This window comes from Theropithecus gelada, chromosome 3, assembly GCF_003255815.1.
Source record: "Theropithecus gelada isolate Dixy chromosome 3, Tgel_1.0, whole genome shotgun sequence".
NCBI lineage: Eukaryota > Metazoa > Chordata > Mammalia > Primates > Cercopithecidae > Theropithecus > Theropithecus gelada.
The window spans coordinates 182,612,449-182,626,436 of NC_037670.1; the positions used below are offsets into that span (position 1 = coordinate 182,612,449).

A 13,988-nucleotide genomic window follows, 5' to 3' on the forward strand; every position below is an offset into this window, starting at 1 on the left:
ACTTGCAGTCTTCAAAACTGTCAGGGTCATAAAACACAGTAAGATGGAGAGTAAAGATACCTCATAAGCCCTCCATCCCTCCCTCTTCTCTCTTCCTGCTCTCCTAACTCCTCTCCTGCCCTGGCGTTTGTTTTCTCCTCTTCTTAGTGCTCCTCTATTTTCCATCTAGCTTTTTCCACCTCTGCTTGTTCATTTTTATCTCCTCTCTTTCCTCGTTTCCTTGACCCTCCTCCCCTTCATTTCTGCTCTCCATTTTCCTTAGGCCTTTGCCTGTCAATCACGTACACAGACCAGCTCTCCAATTTCTGACCTCAGACAGCATCATGATCTGCCTATAGACAAGACAGTCAATCGTGAACAGCTGAGTAATTCTTTATACCTCAATTATGCAGAAAAAATAAGTTAATGGCCCGTTTAGGTCCATTAATGGTAATTTTCCAGTACATTAACGGACAGTTTTGGTGCTGGGGTCCCTAGTCTGGGTAATGGACCACAGCCACTGTGTTCAAAGATTAAGATGTTCTATTCAGGGCAAACTCTGGTGACTGAAGGTGACCAGAGAAATGACTGGGCTGATTCATGATGCTTACATCAGGAAATATTAGTTGACTGATGGTTAGGGCACAGAGATGAATCAGGTCCCATCGTGTCCTGAGTTCAGTTCACAGTCTAGGGGCAAGAATAACACCCTCCAGATTATTAAAATCTATTAGAGGTGTATGCTGAAGGATATAGCCTGAAGGAAAAGAAACAGCGCCCATCCACCTATGTGACAAACTAGGATGGGCTGTTAACTCCTTCCTGAAAAATGAACCCTGAAGAAATGAGTGAGACAGGTTCCAGTAACAAACTACAGCAACAAAATGAGACACACACCCAGCTTCACTGAGGGCTGTTTGGAGCTGGGGATGTGAGAAATGAGTGCCTGTTGCCTAGGGCAGAGGAGAGCTGACTGGAAGGGCAAGGAAAGGATGAGGGACAAAAACTGTTCAAATATCAAAATGTTCTACCTCTCCCCAGCATGGTCTTGGGGTGGTCATTGCCTGTCATTGCCACAACATTAGCAGTGACAGCCCAGGCCTCTAGGGCCATGAGACACTGGGCAAAGGCAGGGCAACACAAAAGCCCAGCAGTTAGGAAGCACATGTGCAGACTGGCGAGCTGCCTGTGGGCATCCCTCCACAACCTCCTCCAGCCCCAGGATGCAGACGCTGTGCAGCCATGCTGTACAGAGTGTACGAGGCTGAGGGGCCCGCGGGGTGGACATCCTGCAGGCCCTCTCCTCCCTGTGTGAGTGCCCTGGCCACCTGTGCCCCAGCAAAGGTGCCTTTTTGTAGTCTATATGCCCAGCAGGAGGTATTCTCTTGTGATTGGCACGATGTGTATGAAGCAGGGGAAGTCTTGTTGCGTAACAAAAAACTTGGTAGCATAAAGCAGCAGTTTTACTGCGTCTCATGAATCAGATGCTCACTCTTGGGGTCGCCTGTGCTTAAGGTGGCGGCTGGGGGTTGGATGTCTGGCACTTTGGTGCCCACTAGTGAGGTCTCCCTCTGCAGTCGCATCCTCCAGCCTTTGTGTGTGGTCTCTCTCTCCAGCAGAGGGTGATCCTGCACTTCTTACATGACAGCCAGGGGCTCCGAGAGGAAGCAGAAGCTGCCAAACTTTCTGAAGGCCACTTCCTCAATATTCCGTCCGTCAAAGCAGACACACGTCCAATCCAGATTCAAGAGGAGAGGACATAGGCTGCAGACGGTTATTTCACAGGATTATCCACAATGTTAAATTTCCTGATTTTGAGAATTTTAATGTGGTTATATAACAGAATATCTTTATTTTAGAAAAATATGAACTGAAATGTTTAGAGATAAAGAGGCACAATGCCTACAACTGACTCAAATGATTCAGAAAAAATGTAAATACAAAGAATGATAAAGAAAATGTGGCAAGTGGTAACAACTGGTAAATCTGCATGTAGGGTATTCAGGATTCCTTTGAATTCCTCTTGCAACTTTTCTTTTAACTTAGCAATTATTTCAACAGGAAAGAAATTACTTCTCCACCCTAACCCTGCCACCCTCCTCCTCCTCAGTAAGTCCATGCCCTTACCTTCCCAAATGTGCCCTGCCTCAGAGTCTCGGCCTTTTCCATCCCTTTTGTCTAGAATCTTCTGTTCCCAAATCTCTACATGGCCCATTTGGATCTCTGATCAAATAGTCATGCAATGCATAGTAATAGTTCAGTCAATGACAAACCACATATGAGAGTGGTCCCATAAGATTATAATGGAGCTGAAAAATTCCTATCACCTAGTGATGTCATGGCTGTCAAAACATCACAGTATAACAGATTAATCACATTTGTGGTAATGTTGGTGTAAACAAACTTACTTTTTATCATTGTTTTAGAGTATATTCCTTCTACATTTTTTTAAGTTAATTGTAAACTAGCCTTACGCAGGTGCATCAAGAGAAATTCCAGGAGAAGGCAATGTTATCATAGAAGATGAGATGACAGCTGCATGTCTGTTATTGCCCCTGAAGACCTTCCACCGGGACAAGATGTTAAGGTGGAAGACAGTGATACTGATGATCCTGACTTGGTATAGGCCCAGGCTAACATGTGTATTTGTGTCTTAGTTTTTAACAAAAAAGTTTAAAAAGTAAAAATAGACGGCTGGGCGCAGTGGCTCACACCTGTAATCCCAGCTCTTTGGGAGGCCAAGGCCGGTGGATCACCTGAGGTCAGGAGTTCAAGACCAGCCTGGCCAACATGGAGAAACCCTGTCTACTAAAAATACAAAAATTAGCTGGTGTGGTGGCGTGTGCCTGTAATTCCAGCTACTCAGGAGGCTGAGGTAGGAGAATTGCTTGAACCCAGGAGGCGGAGGCTGCAGTGAGCCGAGATGGTACCACTGCACTCCAGCCTGGGCAACAGAGCAAGACTCCAACTCAAAAAAAAAAAAAAAAAAAGAAAGTAAAAATAGAGAAAAGCTTATCAAATAGTGGTATAAAGAAAGTATTTTTAGCAAAGACATGAAATAAACCTAAATGCCCATCAATGATAGACTGGATAAAGAAAATGTGGTACATATACACCATGGAATACTATGCAGTCATAAAAAAAGAATGAGATCAAGTCCTTTGCAGGGACATGGATGGAGCTAGAGGCCATTATCCATAGCAAACTAACACACGAACAGAAAACCAAATACAGCATGTTCTCACTTATAAGTAGGAGCTAAATGATGAGAACACTTGGACACAGGGGGAACAACACACACTCACCTATTGGAGGGTAGAGGGTGGGAGGAGGGAGAGGATCAGGAAAAATAACTAATTAAATAACTAAAAATAACTAATAACTAGGCTTAATACCTCGGTGATGAAATAATCTGTAAAATAAACCCCCGTGACACAAGCTGACCTATGTAACAAACCTGCACATGTATCCCCGAATATAAAAGTTAAAATAAAATAAAATGAAGAAAGATTTTTTGTAAAGTAAAATGAGTTTGTGTTTTAAGCTAAGTGTTATTATAAAGGATTTTAAAAGTTTAAAATGTTTTTAAAGTTTATCAAGTAAAACAGTTACAGTAAGCTAAGGTTAATTTATTATTGAAGAAAAATGTTTTTATAAATTTACTGTAGCCCAAGTGTAATGTGTTTATAGTTTACGGTAGTGTACAATGACATATTAGACCTTCACATTTACTCACCACTCAGTTATTCACCCAGAACAACTTCCAGTTGTGCAAGCTCCAGCTACAGTAAGTGCCCTATTCAGGTGTACCATTTTTTATGTTTTATACTGTATTTTTACTGTACTTTTTCAATGTTGAGATACACACTTACCATTGTGTTACAACACTGTACCTACAGTATTCAGTACAGTAACATGCCATACAGGTTTGTAGCCTAGGACAGTAGACTGTACCATCTAGCCCACGTGTGTACTGCGCTGCTCCATTTGGGTGTATGTAAGCACACTTTAGGATGTTCACACAACAATGAAATTACCTAATGATGCATTTCTCAGAACCTATCTTCATCAAGAGTCATGTGACTGTACCAACTCTGTTAAAATATCACCTCCTCTGAGGGTTTCTTTAGTCACTCCATCATTCCCAACTTCCACTTCCACCTGCTTTATCAGTAGTAGTAGTTTTTTCGTTTGTTTGTTTGTTTGTTTGTTTGAGACAGGGTCTCACTTTGTCACCCAGGCTGGACTACAGTTGCACAATCATAGCCTCAAACTCCTGGGCTCAAGTAATTCTACTGCCTCAGCCTCCTGAGTAGTTGGGACCACAGGCACAAGCCACTACACTTGGCCAATTTTTTAACATTACTGTAGAGATGGGGTCTCACTATGTTACATCCCAGGCTGGTGTTATCCTGGCCTCAAACGATCCTCCTGCCTCAGCCTCCCAAAGCTCTGGAATTACAGAGGTGAGTCACTGTGTTCAGCCTCCACCTGCTTTATTATTTACATATGTGTCTTGTTTTTCTTCCTCCACTAGGACATAAACCCCCATTTGTGCAGAAACTTTGCTTTATGCTTATTATAACCCCAACTCTCAGTGCAGTGTCTGGCGTACAGAAGGCACTTAGGACATGTTTGTTAAATGATGGAATTCTCAGTGCTCTGTCCTCCTCCCCATCATTGATTCTGCAAGAAGGACAAGGGCATACGGTGTCATCAGCTCTGCTCTAGAACACTTGTTTGAAAATGAAAATTTGCTCCAACATTGTCAATACATCAAGGAACAATTTGACCAAAGGCAAATTTCTCATTTTCTTTTTTTTTTTTTTTTTTTTTTTTTTGAGACGGAGTCTCGCTCTGTCGCCCAGGCTGGAGTGCAGTGGCCAGATCTCCGCTCACTGCAAGCTCCGCCTCCCGGGTTCGCACAATTCTCCTGCCTCAGCCTCCCGAGTAGCTGGGACTACAGACACCCGCCAGCTCGCCCGGCTTATTTTTTTGTATTTTTAGTAGAGACGGGGTTTCACAGTGTTAGCCAGGATGGTCTCGATCTCCTGACCTCGTGATCCGCCCGTCTCGGCCTCCCAAAGTGCTGGGATTACAGGCTTGAGCCACCGCGCCCGGCCAAATTTCTCATTTTCTTATGTGGGATTTCATAGGCAAGAAATACCAGGTGAATGCAGAAAACTGCAGCCACTGACTGGAGCCAGCAGGATCCCACGAAACACGTCTCAGACACCTAGCAGCTCAGTCCATTCACCCCTGGGCCACACACTGTGCCCCTCACCTGCTCTGACCCAAAGGCCCCAACCCCACTTCACTGTGCCCTCCCCAGGGCCACTGTGCTCTCTAATGCTCCCTATTCCCCTCTGCCTAGCTTGCCTTTTTCTCCTCTGTTCTACCTCATTTTCTTCCTGTTACACACAGAGCGGCAGGTGTACCCTGTGAGCACAGGCACCCACTTCCAACTATAGAATTTAAATATTTTTCAAGGTAAAATGCCATGCTTACTATAGTATTTATGCATTTCTTAGTGATTTAACATATAAAATTATGCTAGTGTTTTATTAGGTTCCTGTTTTTGACATGTCACTGGCAAAATTTTTTAGTGTTGTCCCCCTAACTCCATTCTCCCCATAATCTCTCTGGGTTTTTTATTTTACTTTATTTTTTAACCAATTCTGCAGAGTGCAGTGACTGTTGGCAACGCACGTGTGGGATTATAGCAGAACTAATTGTGCTTGGAAAGATCTACCTGATAGGCCTCAAACTGATTTAAGTTCTTATCAAATTGAACTATGGGAAACCATCATTATTATATAAAATGGCATTTATGTCATTCAACTTGATGAAACCACGTGATGCACAATCCTACAAATTTTCATTTTTACATTTAAGAGCTACATGGTGACTAGGTACTAAACTGAATTGTTAAGTGTTAATAAAGCTTATTATTGATAAACTAGAGTTAATGCCTCATTAGTATAAGGACTAATTCAGTATTCTCCTGAGATGTCTGCTGGCTGCCCAGCAACACTGCAAAGGCTGGTTGGCACACAACGGGTGGCTGGAAACAATGCACCCCAGCAGGGTACCTGTCATTGTGGCCACCAGTGTGATTTTTAGTTGCTATTTTTACCTTTGATTTTCAATTTAGTTGGCTGTGATTTTGTTAACATTATGGTATGCACTTTGCAACAACAATCTTTTAGACTTTAAAATATGTAGGTATTGCATTTCCAATACAACCCATATACACTGCTACTGCTAAAGCAGACACTGATATATTATCTAACTAACTTGCTCTTATAAACACTTCTATGGTGATGAGATGCCTGTTTGTGATCATTTTTAAGTTTACAGGATATCATTTTATAATACAAAAACATGTTTTAAGCTCATTTCTCTTATAAAGAAAACCGATTTCTTAAATGTTGCTAGTAACAAATTCATTATTAGATTCCTAATTCTTTGTTGTCACTAATTTGATTTTCACCACATAAGAACAAGTGAGACAAGTGTGCTAAGGGTCTCCTGCCCCAAAGATACTTTCATATTTCAGAGTCAGTGCCTCCAATGCTGGCTTCCTCAGAGATGTGTCCTAGGCCCTTTTCTCTGAAACACTACAGAGATAACTCCAGGCATTCCCACAACTTAGGCTTCCATGCCCAACTTGTCGCTAGCCCAGCCCTTTCCCCTGGTATCCAGATGTGCATGTCTGACTACTGGCCATCTGCTGGTGCACCAGCAGTCATCTGGCACCTCCAAAATGGAACCACCTTCTCCCTTGAACCTGCCCTCTTCCCATGTTCATGAGCTTGCTGAATGGTACTACACAGTCAGATGTCTGGGCCCTTCCCCACCATACCCATATCCAATCAGTCCAATAGTGCCATCACTCCACTACCAAGCAGCTTCCCATTTCCAGTTCCTAATTCAACCATCATTATGAAGGGCACTACCTTAGCCTTAAATATGTCCCTTTGACATATTTCTTACTTGTAGCCAGAGGAATATTTCCAAAAAGCAAACCATATTTTTATCCTTACCTCTATTTTGTCCACTAGTTCTCTCTCCTTCTCTTTTGTTCTCTTCCTCCCTTGCCTACAGCTCACTCCCTGCTTCAAGCACCTACCATTCTCAAGATAAAGTCTGAATTCCTTAAAATAGTAAAGACCCACCTAGCCTAGCCCCCAGTCTCATCTTCTGCCTTCCTGCTGAACTTCAAGTTCAAACACAACAAACCTTCTCTAGTCTTTAGAGTGACCTTCTTGGTTAGATGGGTCCTTTCCCCCAACATCCCTCTTTGATTGGTTAACTTCTGTTTATCTTTTACATCTTAGCTTAGCCCACCAGCAGGTAGATTTGTGTATAAAGGGTTTTGTTTTCTTCTTTCAAATAAACATTGGTCACTAAGGATTCACTGAGATAACTATGTTTCGTTTGGGGACATAATGATTTTAGAACATATTTCTTATTCACAGTCAAAAATCACAACAAAACTAAAACTTGAAACTTACATCAAGTTGAACAAATTGCAAAAACTCTCCAACCAGCTCCTTAGATACGGCTTGTACAAATGTCTCACGTTTTTCCATGACAGATGGAACTGTTCAAATGGCATTTATTTTGTAACCCTAGTGGAAAACACAATCATACTGAAACACTGGCAAATATATATTTTCCTATAAGATTTAATTTGATATTAACATCCAAGAACTGCAAGAAAATCCCTGAACCACGTATGGCAGACAGTTTATAAAAATATTCTAACATAAAACAAGTTATAATATCTGAAAAACAATTTACTTATTTCCTTTACTAGGGATGTTAATAACATGATATTAATGATATTTTATCAACAACTGTTAATAAAATTACCAACTAAGGAGGGAGAAATCCAAATAGCCTTAGGAAGCTCACCACCATCTCTCCCTTTTTAGTACCTTAGCAAGATGCTGGCTCGGCAGATCGAGTTGGTTCAACAAAAGAACAATCTGATCCCAGCTGCAGATTCTGAAGATGCTCCCTTTCTAAAGGCCATTCCTCCATCAAAAAAAAAATCCCACTGTTAGTGTCATCTTGTTATTCAAAGTGAGATGGAGAACAGTGGCCCCGGGGAGGGGGGCGGGGGTCACCTGGGATCTTGTTAGACTATCCTTTAGAAATGCGTAACCACAGCACTCTCCTCCCACCCCTTCGGGATAATGAGAGCTCAGGGGACTTTGTATACCTTCTATCCTGTCTGTGTTTTTCCAGGAAATTCTATTTCACATTCACAACACCTGGTGCTATTGGTGCCCTACTAAAAAGACATCAACCTAAAGATGAGGTAATAGCAAATGATGGAACATATTTGCAGTAGGAGCCCCCTGACTTTAAAAATAAATGAAAACCACCTGCACCATTATAAATAGAGCAATATGGAAAATTACTGCCAATAATTATGGGGATAGAGAGTCATCTTAAACATATAATACTAGATTTTAATGTCTAAATCAAACAAAGCAGAAAATAACCTCAGTTTAATGACTCCCCAAATAAGTTAACAGTGAAGTCTGGTCATCTCATTCCTCAACTCAAATGGCTGAACTATGAACCACAGTCATGGACCACATAACATTTCAGTCAACAACAGACCACATATATGACCGTGGTCCCATAAGATTATAATGCCATATTTTTACTGTGCCTTTTCTATACTTAGATATGTTTAGCGATGCAAATACTTACCATTGTTACAGTTGCCTACAGTACAGTAACACTCTAGCAGCAGTAGGCTACACCCTCTAGGTGTAGGCAAGTCCACTCTGTGATGTTCATTCAATGATGAACTTGCCTAACGACAACATTTCTCCCTCTTTAAATGAAGCATGACTGGCACACTTTTTACTGACAAAGAAAATGGGGAGGGAAGGGAGAGTGGCCAGCAACAAGCATAACGAATAGTGGCCAGGACAAATTCATGATTTTAGAAAAATAATCCAATAAGGTGCAGCAAACACATGGAATCATACATCTTCACCTGGCAAGTCTGTGAACTCTCCACTTTTTCATAGTTCTGGTCACTTTTCTTGTTTGCTCTATTTTCAAGTGTACCTCTTTGGCATTTTAGTCCAACCTACAGTAATATACTTCCTCCAGACTACCAAACTTATTCCTATACTTCCCATTTTCCCTCTTATATTAGTGACTGTAATTTTTTAATGGTTAATTTTTCAGTCTATCTCCCAAAGTGGCAATATTCCATGTTTCTTGTAGTATATGTGCATCAGATCTCAGCCCTGCAGCCAGAATGCTACTTTCAAGGTAAGGAGTCATCTCACCACCCAGTTATCAGTCCAAAGAGCAGGCTACTCTTCGCACAGGAGGTCCGGTACTGAATCAAGATGAGCATTAAAAAGAAGAAATCCCTGTAACCTTGTCACCACCCGTGACTTTCCACTCCATCCCCAAACTCCTTCCTCATGGACACAACAAGAGGCACCAAACCAGCAACAAGAGTTCAGGAGACTGATGCCTCTGAGGACAATGCCCGTGTCCACGGCTGGGGAGATACTCTCTGAGGGAAGTGCCTACATCCAGGGCTCAGGGGGACTCTCTCTAAGGGGACACTCTCTGAGGGCAGTGCCCATGCCCAGGACTGAGGGGGTCGCTGAGGGCACTGCCCATGCCCAGGACTGAGGGGGTGGCTCTCTGAGGGCAGTGCCCATGCCCAGGACTGAGGGAGTCGCTCTCTGAGGGCAGTGCCCAGGCCCAGGACTGAGGGGACACTCTGAGGGCACTGCCCATGCCCAGGACTGAGGGGGTGGCTCTCTGAGGGCAGTGCCCATGCCCAGGACTGAGGGAGTCGCTCTCTGAGGGCAGTGCCCATGCCCAGGACGGAGGGGACTCTCTCTGAGGGCAGTACCGACACCCAGGACTGAGGGGACTCTCTCTGAGGGCAGTGCCCATGCTCAGGGCTGGGGGGTCGCTCTCTGAGGGCAGTGCCCGCGCCCGGGGCTGGGATTTTCCTCCGACACGGACAGGAAGCACGGGCGTCGCCGAGCTGGGAAGGGGGGATGGCCCGGGGTCGCCTGTTCCGTCCGGTCCCGTCAGACGCAGCACTGCCCGCGCGCTGGTCGGCAGCCCACTTAGGGAAGTGGAGGCCGGGACCCCGACCAGCCGAGGAGGGGCTTCCGCCCGATCCCTGCTACCTCCCAGCCCCTGCTCTGAACCCAATCCCGGCTCCGCACCGCAGCTCTCACCTGGGCTCGGGGACCCGCCGTTTCCCGCGCTCGGACCAGATTCAAACGCACCCGCCGGCGCCCCAGACGGGCCCCGCCCTCCCGGTCGTCACCCAGCGCCGCTCTCGCGAGAGCTGGGGCGCCGCGATCCTCGGGCCCCACCCACACGCCCGCTCCGCCCCGCCTCCGGATCATGCCCCGCCCACATGCCCGCCGGTCTTCCTCCGGTCTATGCCCCGCCTCTTGGGCGCTTAGCCCAGTGCCCTACCGGGCACCACGGAACGCGCACGCGCGGCGCCACAGCTGGGGAACCCGTGCACTGTGCGCGCGCGGACGTCCACTGCGAGCTCGTGCGCGTCCTGGGGCGTCCGCGGAGGGAGTGCGCGGTCCAGGAGAGGGCGGGGCGCTGGGAGCGGGCGGTGTTGAGGGAAGGAGGAAGGAGAGGAAGGCAGAGACGGGGAGAGGAAGGAAAGGTTTGGAGCGGGGAGAGGCCACAGGGCCGTGTCTGGATCCCCGGGAGGACCCCACCCCGGCCTGGCCGGCTTCCGTGACCGCCCTCCCTGCCAAGGGGGCACCTGTCCGGGTGGTTCGCAGCCTGCACCCAGTAGGTGCGCCCTGGGCAGGTGCTTCCCCCGCAGAACTCCCACCCCCCCACCCCCGGCAGGTAGGCTGCCCATAGGGTGGAGAGGGAGAGGCCTTAGCGGGGACCCTCGAAGGCACCCGTGTGAAGGAGGAGCAGCAATGTCATTCAATTCTTTGGACTTAAATGCCAAAGGCACATACTGATCTATCAATCTCTTAATTTGTGTCAGCGAATAACTTCATTGGGCGTTCCCAATTTTTGTTGAAAGCAAATTCTTAGAAAATGGTGCTCTTTACCACCGAGCTCTGCATCCCCTCGTGAGGATTTGGCCTTCCCTGGTGCTATGTTCTTTCATGCTTGAGATGTCTAGAGTGGTATCTGTTTTCCTGGCTGAACTCAAACCAGAGGTCTCGGCGAGATTGAAGTCGTTGCACTGTGAGAGCACAGCACCACCCAGTAGGAACATCATGGGAGCCACAGTGCAATTGTAAGTTTCTAGTGACCACATTAGAAAAATAAAAATAAATAGGTGACATTAATTTTTAAATATGTTTTATTTAGCCTAGTGTATCAAAAATATTTATATTACTTGTTGGAATATCGTTTCAACAAGCAATATAAAATTATAGCAGGGAGAAGAGTGGTTTACTGGGAAGCTTGCAACAGTGAAGCAAGGCAGGCTGCAGAGGGGAGGGAGAAGACCCACTCAGAGCATGCCGAGTCTCGGACCCTTGTCAACAGGTGGCCGATATCTAACATCGCCTATTTCATCCTGGAGCTCCAGCCACCTCTGACCTCTTCCCTCCATACACAGACATCTCCTTCCCTGCCGTTTCTTGAATTTTGGTGCCCCCATCTTCTTCTCACTGCTTTCTTCTTAGCAATTTCCTTCATATCCAAGGTGCAAACTGCCACCTTTGAGCAGTGACCTCTGCATCTGGATTTGCAAGACACGGTTATTTCTGAACTCCAGAATTTTCAACAACTCACTGCCTATTCCCATGCGGGTGCTGACATGCATCCAAAACGGAAATCAATTTCCTCTCCCAACCCTGAATCCTGCCCCTTTCCTTATGCTGGTCCCTCCTCCAATCAGCCATCTGTTCCTGGTGGTTCTGCTTCCTGAATAGGAATAACGTAATAAGTTATACATGTGAGCTCTGAAGCTGTACCACTTGGGCTAACCTGGTTCTGTGCTCACTAGCTGGTGACCTTCGACAGGCCATGGATGACTAAGCCTTAGTTTCCTCATCTATCAGATGGGACCTACTTAAGTACTGAGCCTCCTCTAGGGAGTTATTATGAGGCCTAAATGTCTGTGTAGTGCAGTGCTCAGAGGCACGTGGGAGCAGGGCAGCAGGAGCACTGACTGTGCCCCCAGTGCACCTGCCCATGTAGCCGCTAATGTCATAGGATTCTTTCAGTATCGCTTCACCAGCTAGAAACCTCCGTGGCCAGCGGCGCCTCTGCTAGAGTTTTGCTCGAGCCCACTCGGCCCAGCAGGTTGTGCTCGGCTTGCACTACCGACCCAGATCCCACGCCTGCCAAGGGTGAGCCAGGTGCAGAGCAGCAAGGGTATGTGAGCAAGCGAGCATGAGGTCCAACCACTGCGCATAACCAGCTATGCAGCTGCTGTGGTGGGGCAGGCAGCTCCAGGTGCCTGCACAGCTGCCGGCTCCATGTGAGGCTGTGGCTGGACCACAAGTACCACAAGTGGCTTCCACTGCAGGCACCAGCATCTGGACAAGGAGAACGTGGTGGGGCTTACACCTATAATCCCAACACTTTGGGAGGCCACGGTGGGCGGATCACCTGAGGTCTGGAATTCGAGACCAGCCTGACCAACATGGTGAAACCCTGTCTCTACTAAAAATACAAAAATTACCCAGGCATGGTGGCACTCGCCTGTAATCCCAGCTACTTGGGAGGCTGAGACAGGAGAATCGCTTGAATCCAGGAGACAGAGGTTGCAGTGAGCCGAGATCATGCCACTACACTCCAGCCTGGGCAACAAGAGCAAAACTCATCTCAGAAAAAAAAAAGAAAGAAAGAAAGAAAAAGAAAAAAGAAATACTTGAGGCTGGGTAATTTATAAAGGAAAGAAGTTTAATTGAACCACCCGAAAGCTCAGAGATGTCAGGAACCACAGAGACCCAAAGAGGGGTTACAGTGTGTCACAGCCCTGGCTCGGGGAGCCCCAAGGTCTGGGCTCCCAGAAGGGCCACAGCTCTTCTGTCCTTCTTATCACCCACAGCGTGGCGAGTCGGGGGTCGTGTTTCCCAGGGGGCGTGTTTCAGCTCATTTGTGTTACAGCTCTTTTGGTCCTGCTGCCCCACACTGGTCCACGACTCCTTGGCTGACCCGGCCCCACCGCTGCTTCCCATGGCATGGGGTGGCCATTGGGTGCCAGCAGAGGGTGGGAGGGCTATAGCATTGTAGCTCTGGCTTGGGGAAACCCAAGGCCTGGGCCTCTAGAAGGGTCACCACTCTTCACTCCCTCAGTCCGGGAGCATGTCACCACCTCAGATCAGCAAGCTAGCCAGGAACCTGTTACAGCCACTTTGGCTCCCACCTGCAACTTGGCAAGCTGGCCAGGAAAGTATGACAGCTCCTTTTGCTCTCCCCATTCAGTAGGTTCCAAGTTCTTGTCCCATGTCCAGGAAGAATGAGGTTAGGCAGACAACTGGAGGGTGAGCAAGGCAGAGAACAGCTGACCAAACAGCTCTCAGTAGAGAGGAGACTGGAAGTGGGTAGCTCCTATCCACAGGCAGGTATGGGCTCAGAATGGAGGAAGTACATGTTGATTGGTCCATAGACAGGAGGAAGTGTGTGCTGATTGGTCCACGGGCAGGCCTGGAAAAAGCACCACTTGATTGGCTGAAAGGCATCAAGTAGGTTCTCTCTCTGGATCTCTGACTTCACCCAGAACTGGCATCCTGGCCCAGGAGCTTCAGGCTGTCCCTGGCTTGAAAGTGGGGTTTCACCAGGGACCTGCCCCTTCCCACCTAGGAACCTGTCTGTCTCCCGCTGCCATCACCACTCACGGGGAATGTGCCCTTCCCCAGCAAATAAACCACTCTCCTCTAGAACTCAGCTCAAGCTTTGCCTTATAGGGGTTTATTTCCTGAACCCCATAACCCTCATTGTAATGCAATCTCTTAGCCCTCTACCACAGGCCTCATTAGCTCCTCCATGTCAAGCAC

At 46.8% G+C, this 13,988-nt stretch overlaps 1 protein-coding gene across 2 annotated transcripts in view; it reads right to left on the bottom strand.

Annotated features, from left to right (window-relative positions):
• The window catches only part of NCAPG2 (non-SMC condensin II complex subunit G2), a 73,529-nt gene extending 63,198 nt beyond the window's left edge, over positions 1–10,331 (bottom strand). The window contains exons 1-3 of one of the 2 annotated variants that reach the window (XM_025380395.1): positions 10,224–10,331; positions 9,303–9,355; positions 7,497–7,613 (exon numbers count right to left, since the gene is read on the bottom strand). In XM_025380395.1, coding sequence (XP_025236180.1) covers positions 7,497–7,574 — 78 coding nt within the window. In that variant the 5' untranslated portion in view covers positions 7,575–7,613; positions 9,303–9,355; positions 10,224–10,331. The remainder of the gene's footprint in view (positions 1–7,496; positions 7,614–9,302; positions 9,356–10,223) is intronic. The other variant, XM_025380394.1, reaches the window with a different exon arrangement.
• Positions 10,332–13,988: the final 3,657 nt, after the last annotated feature.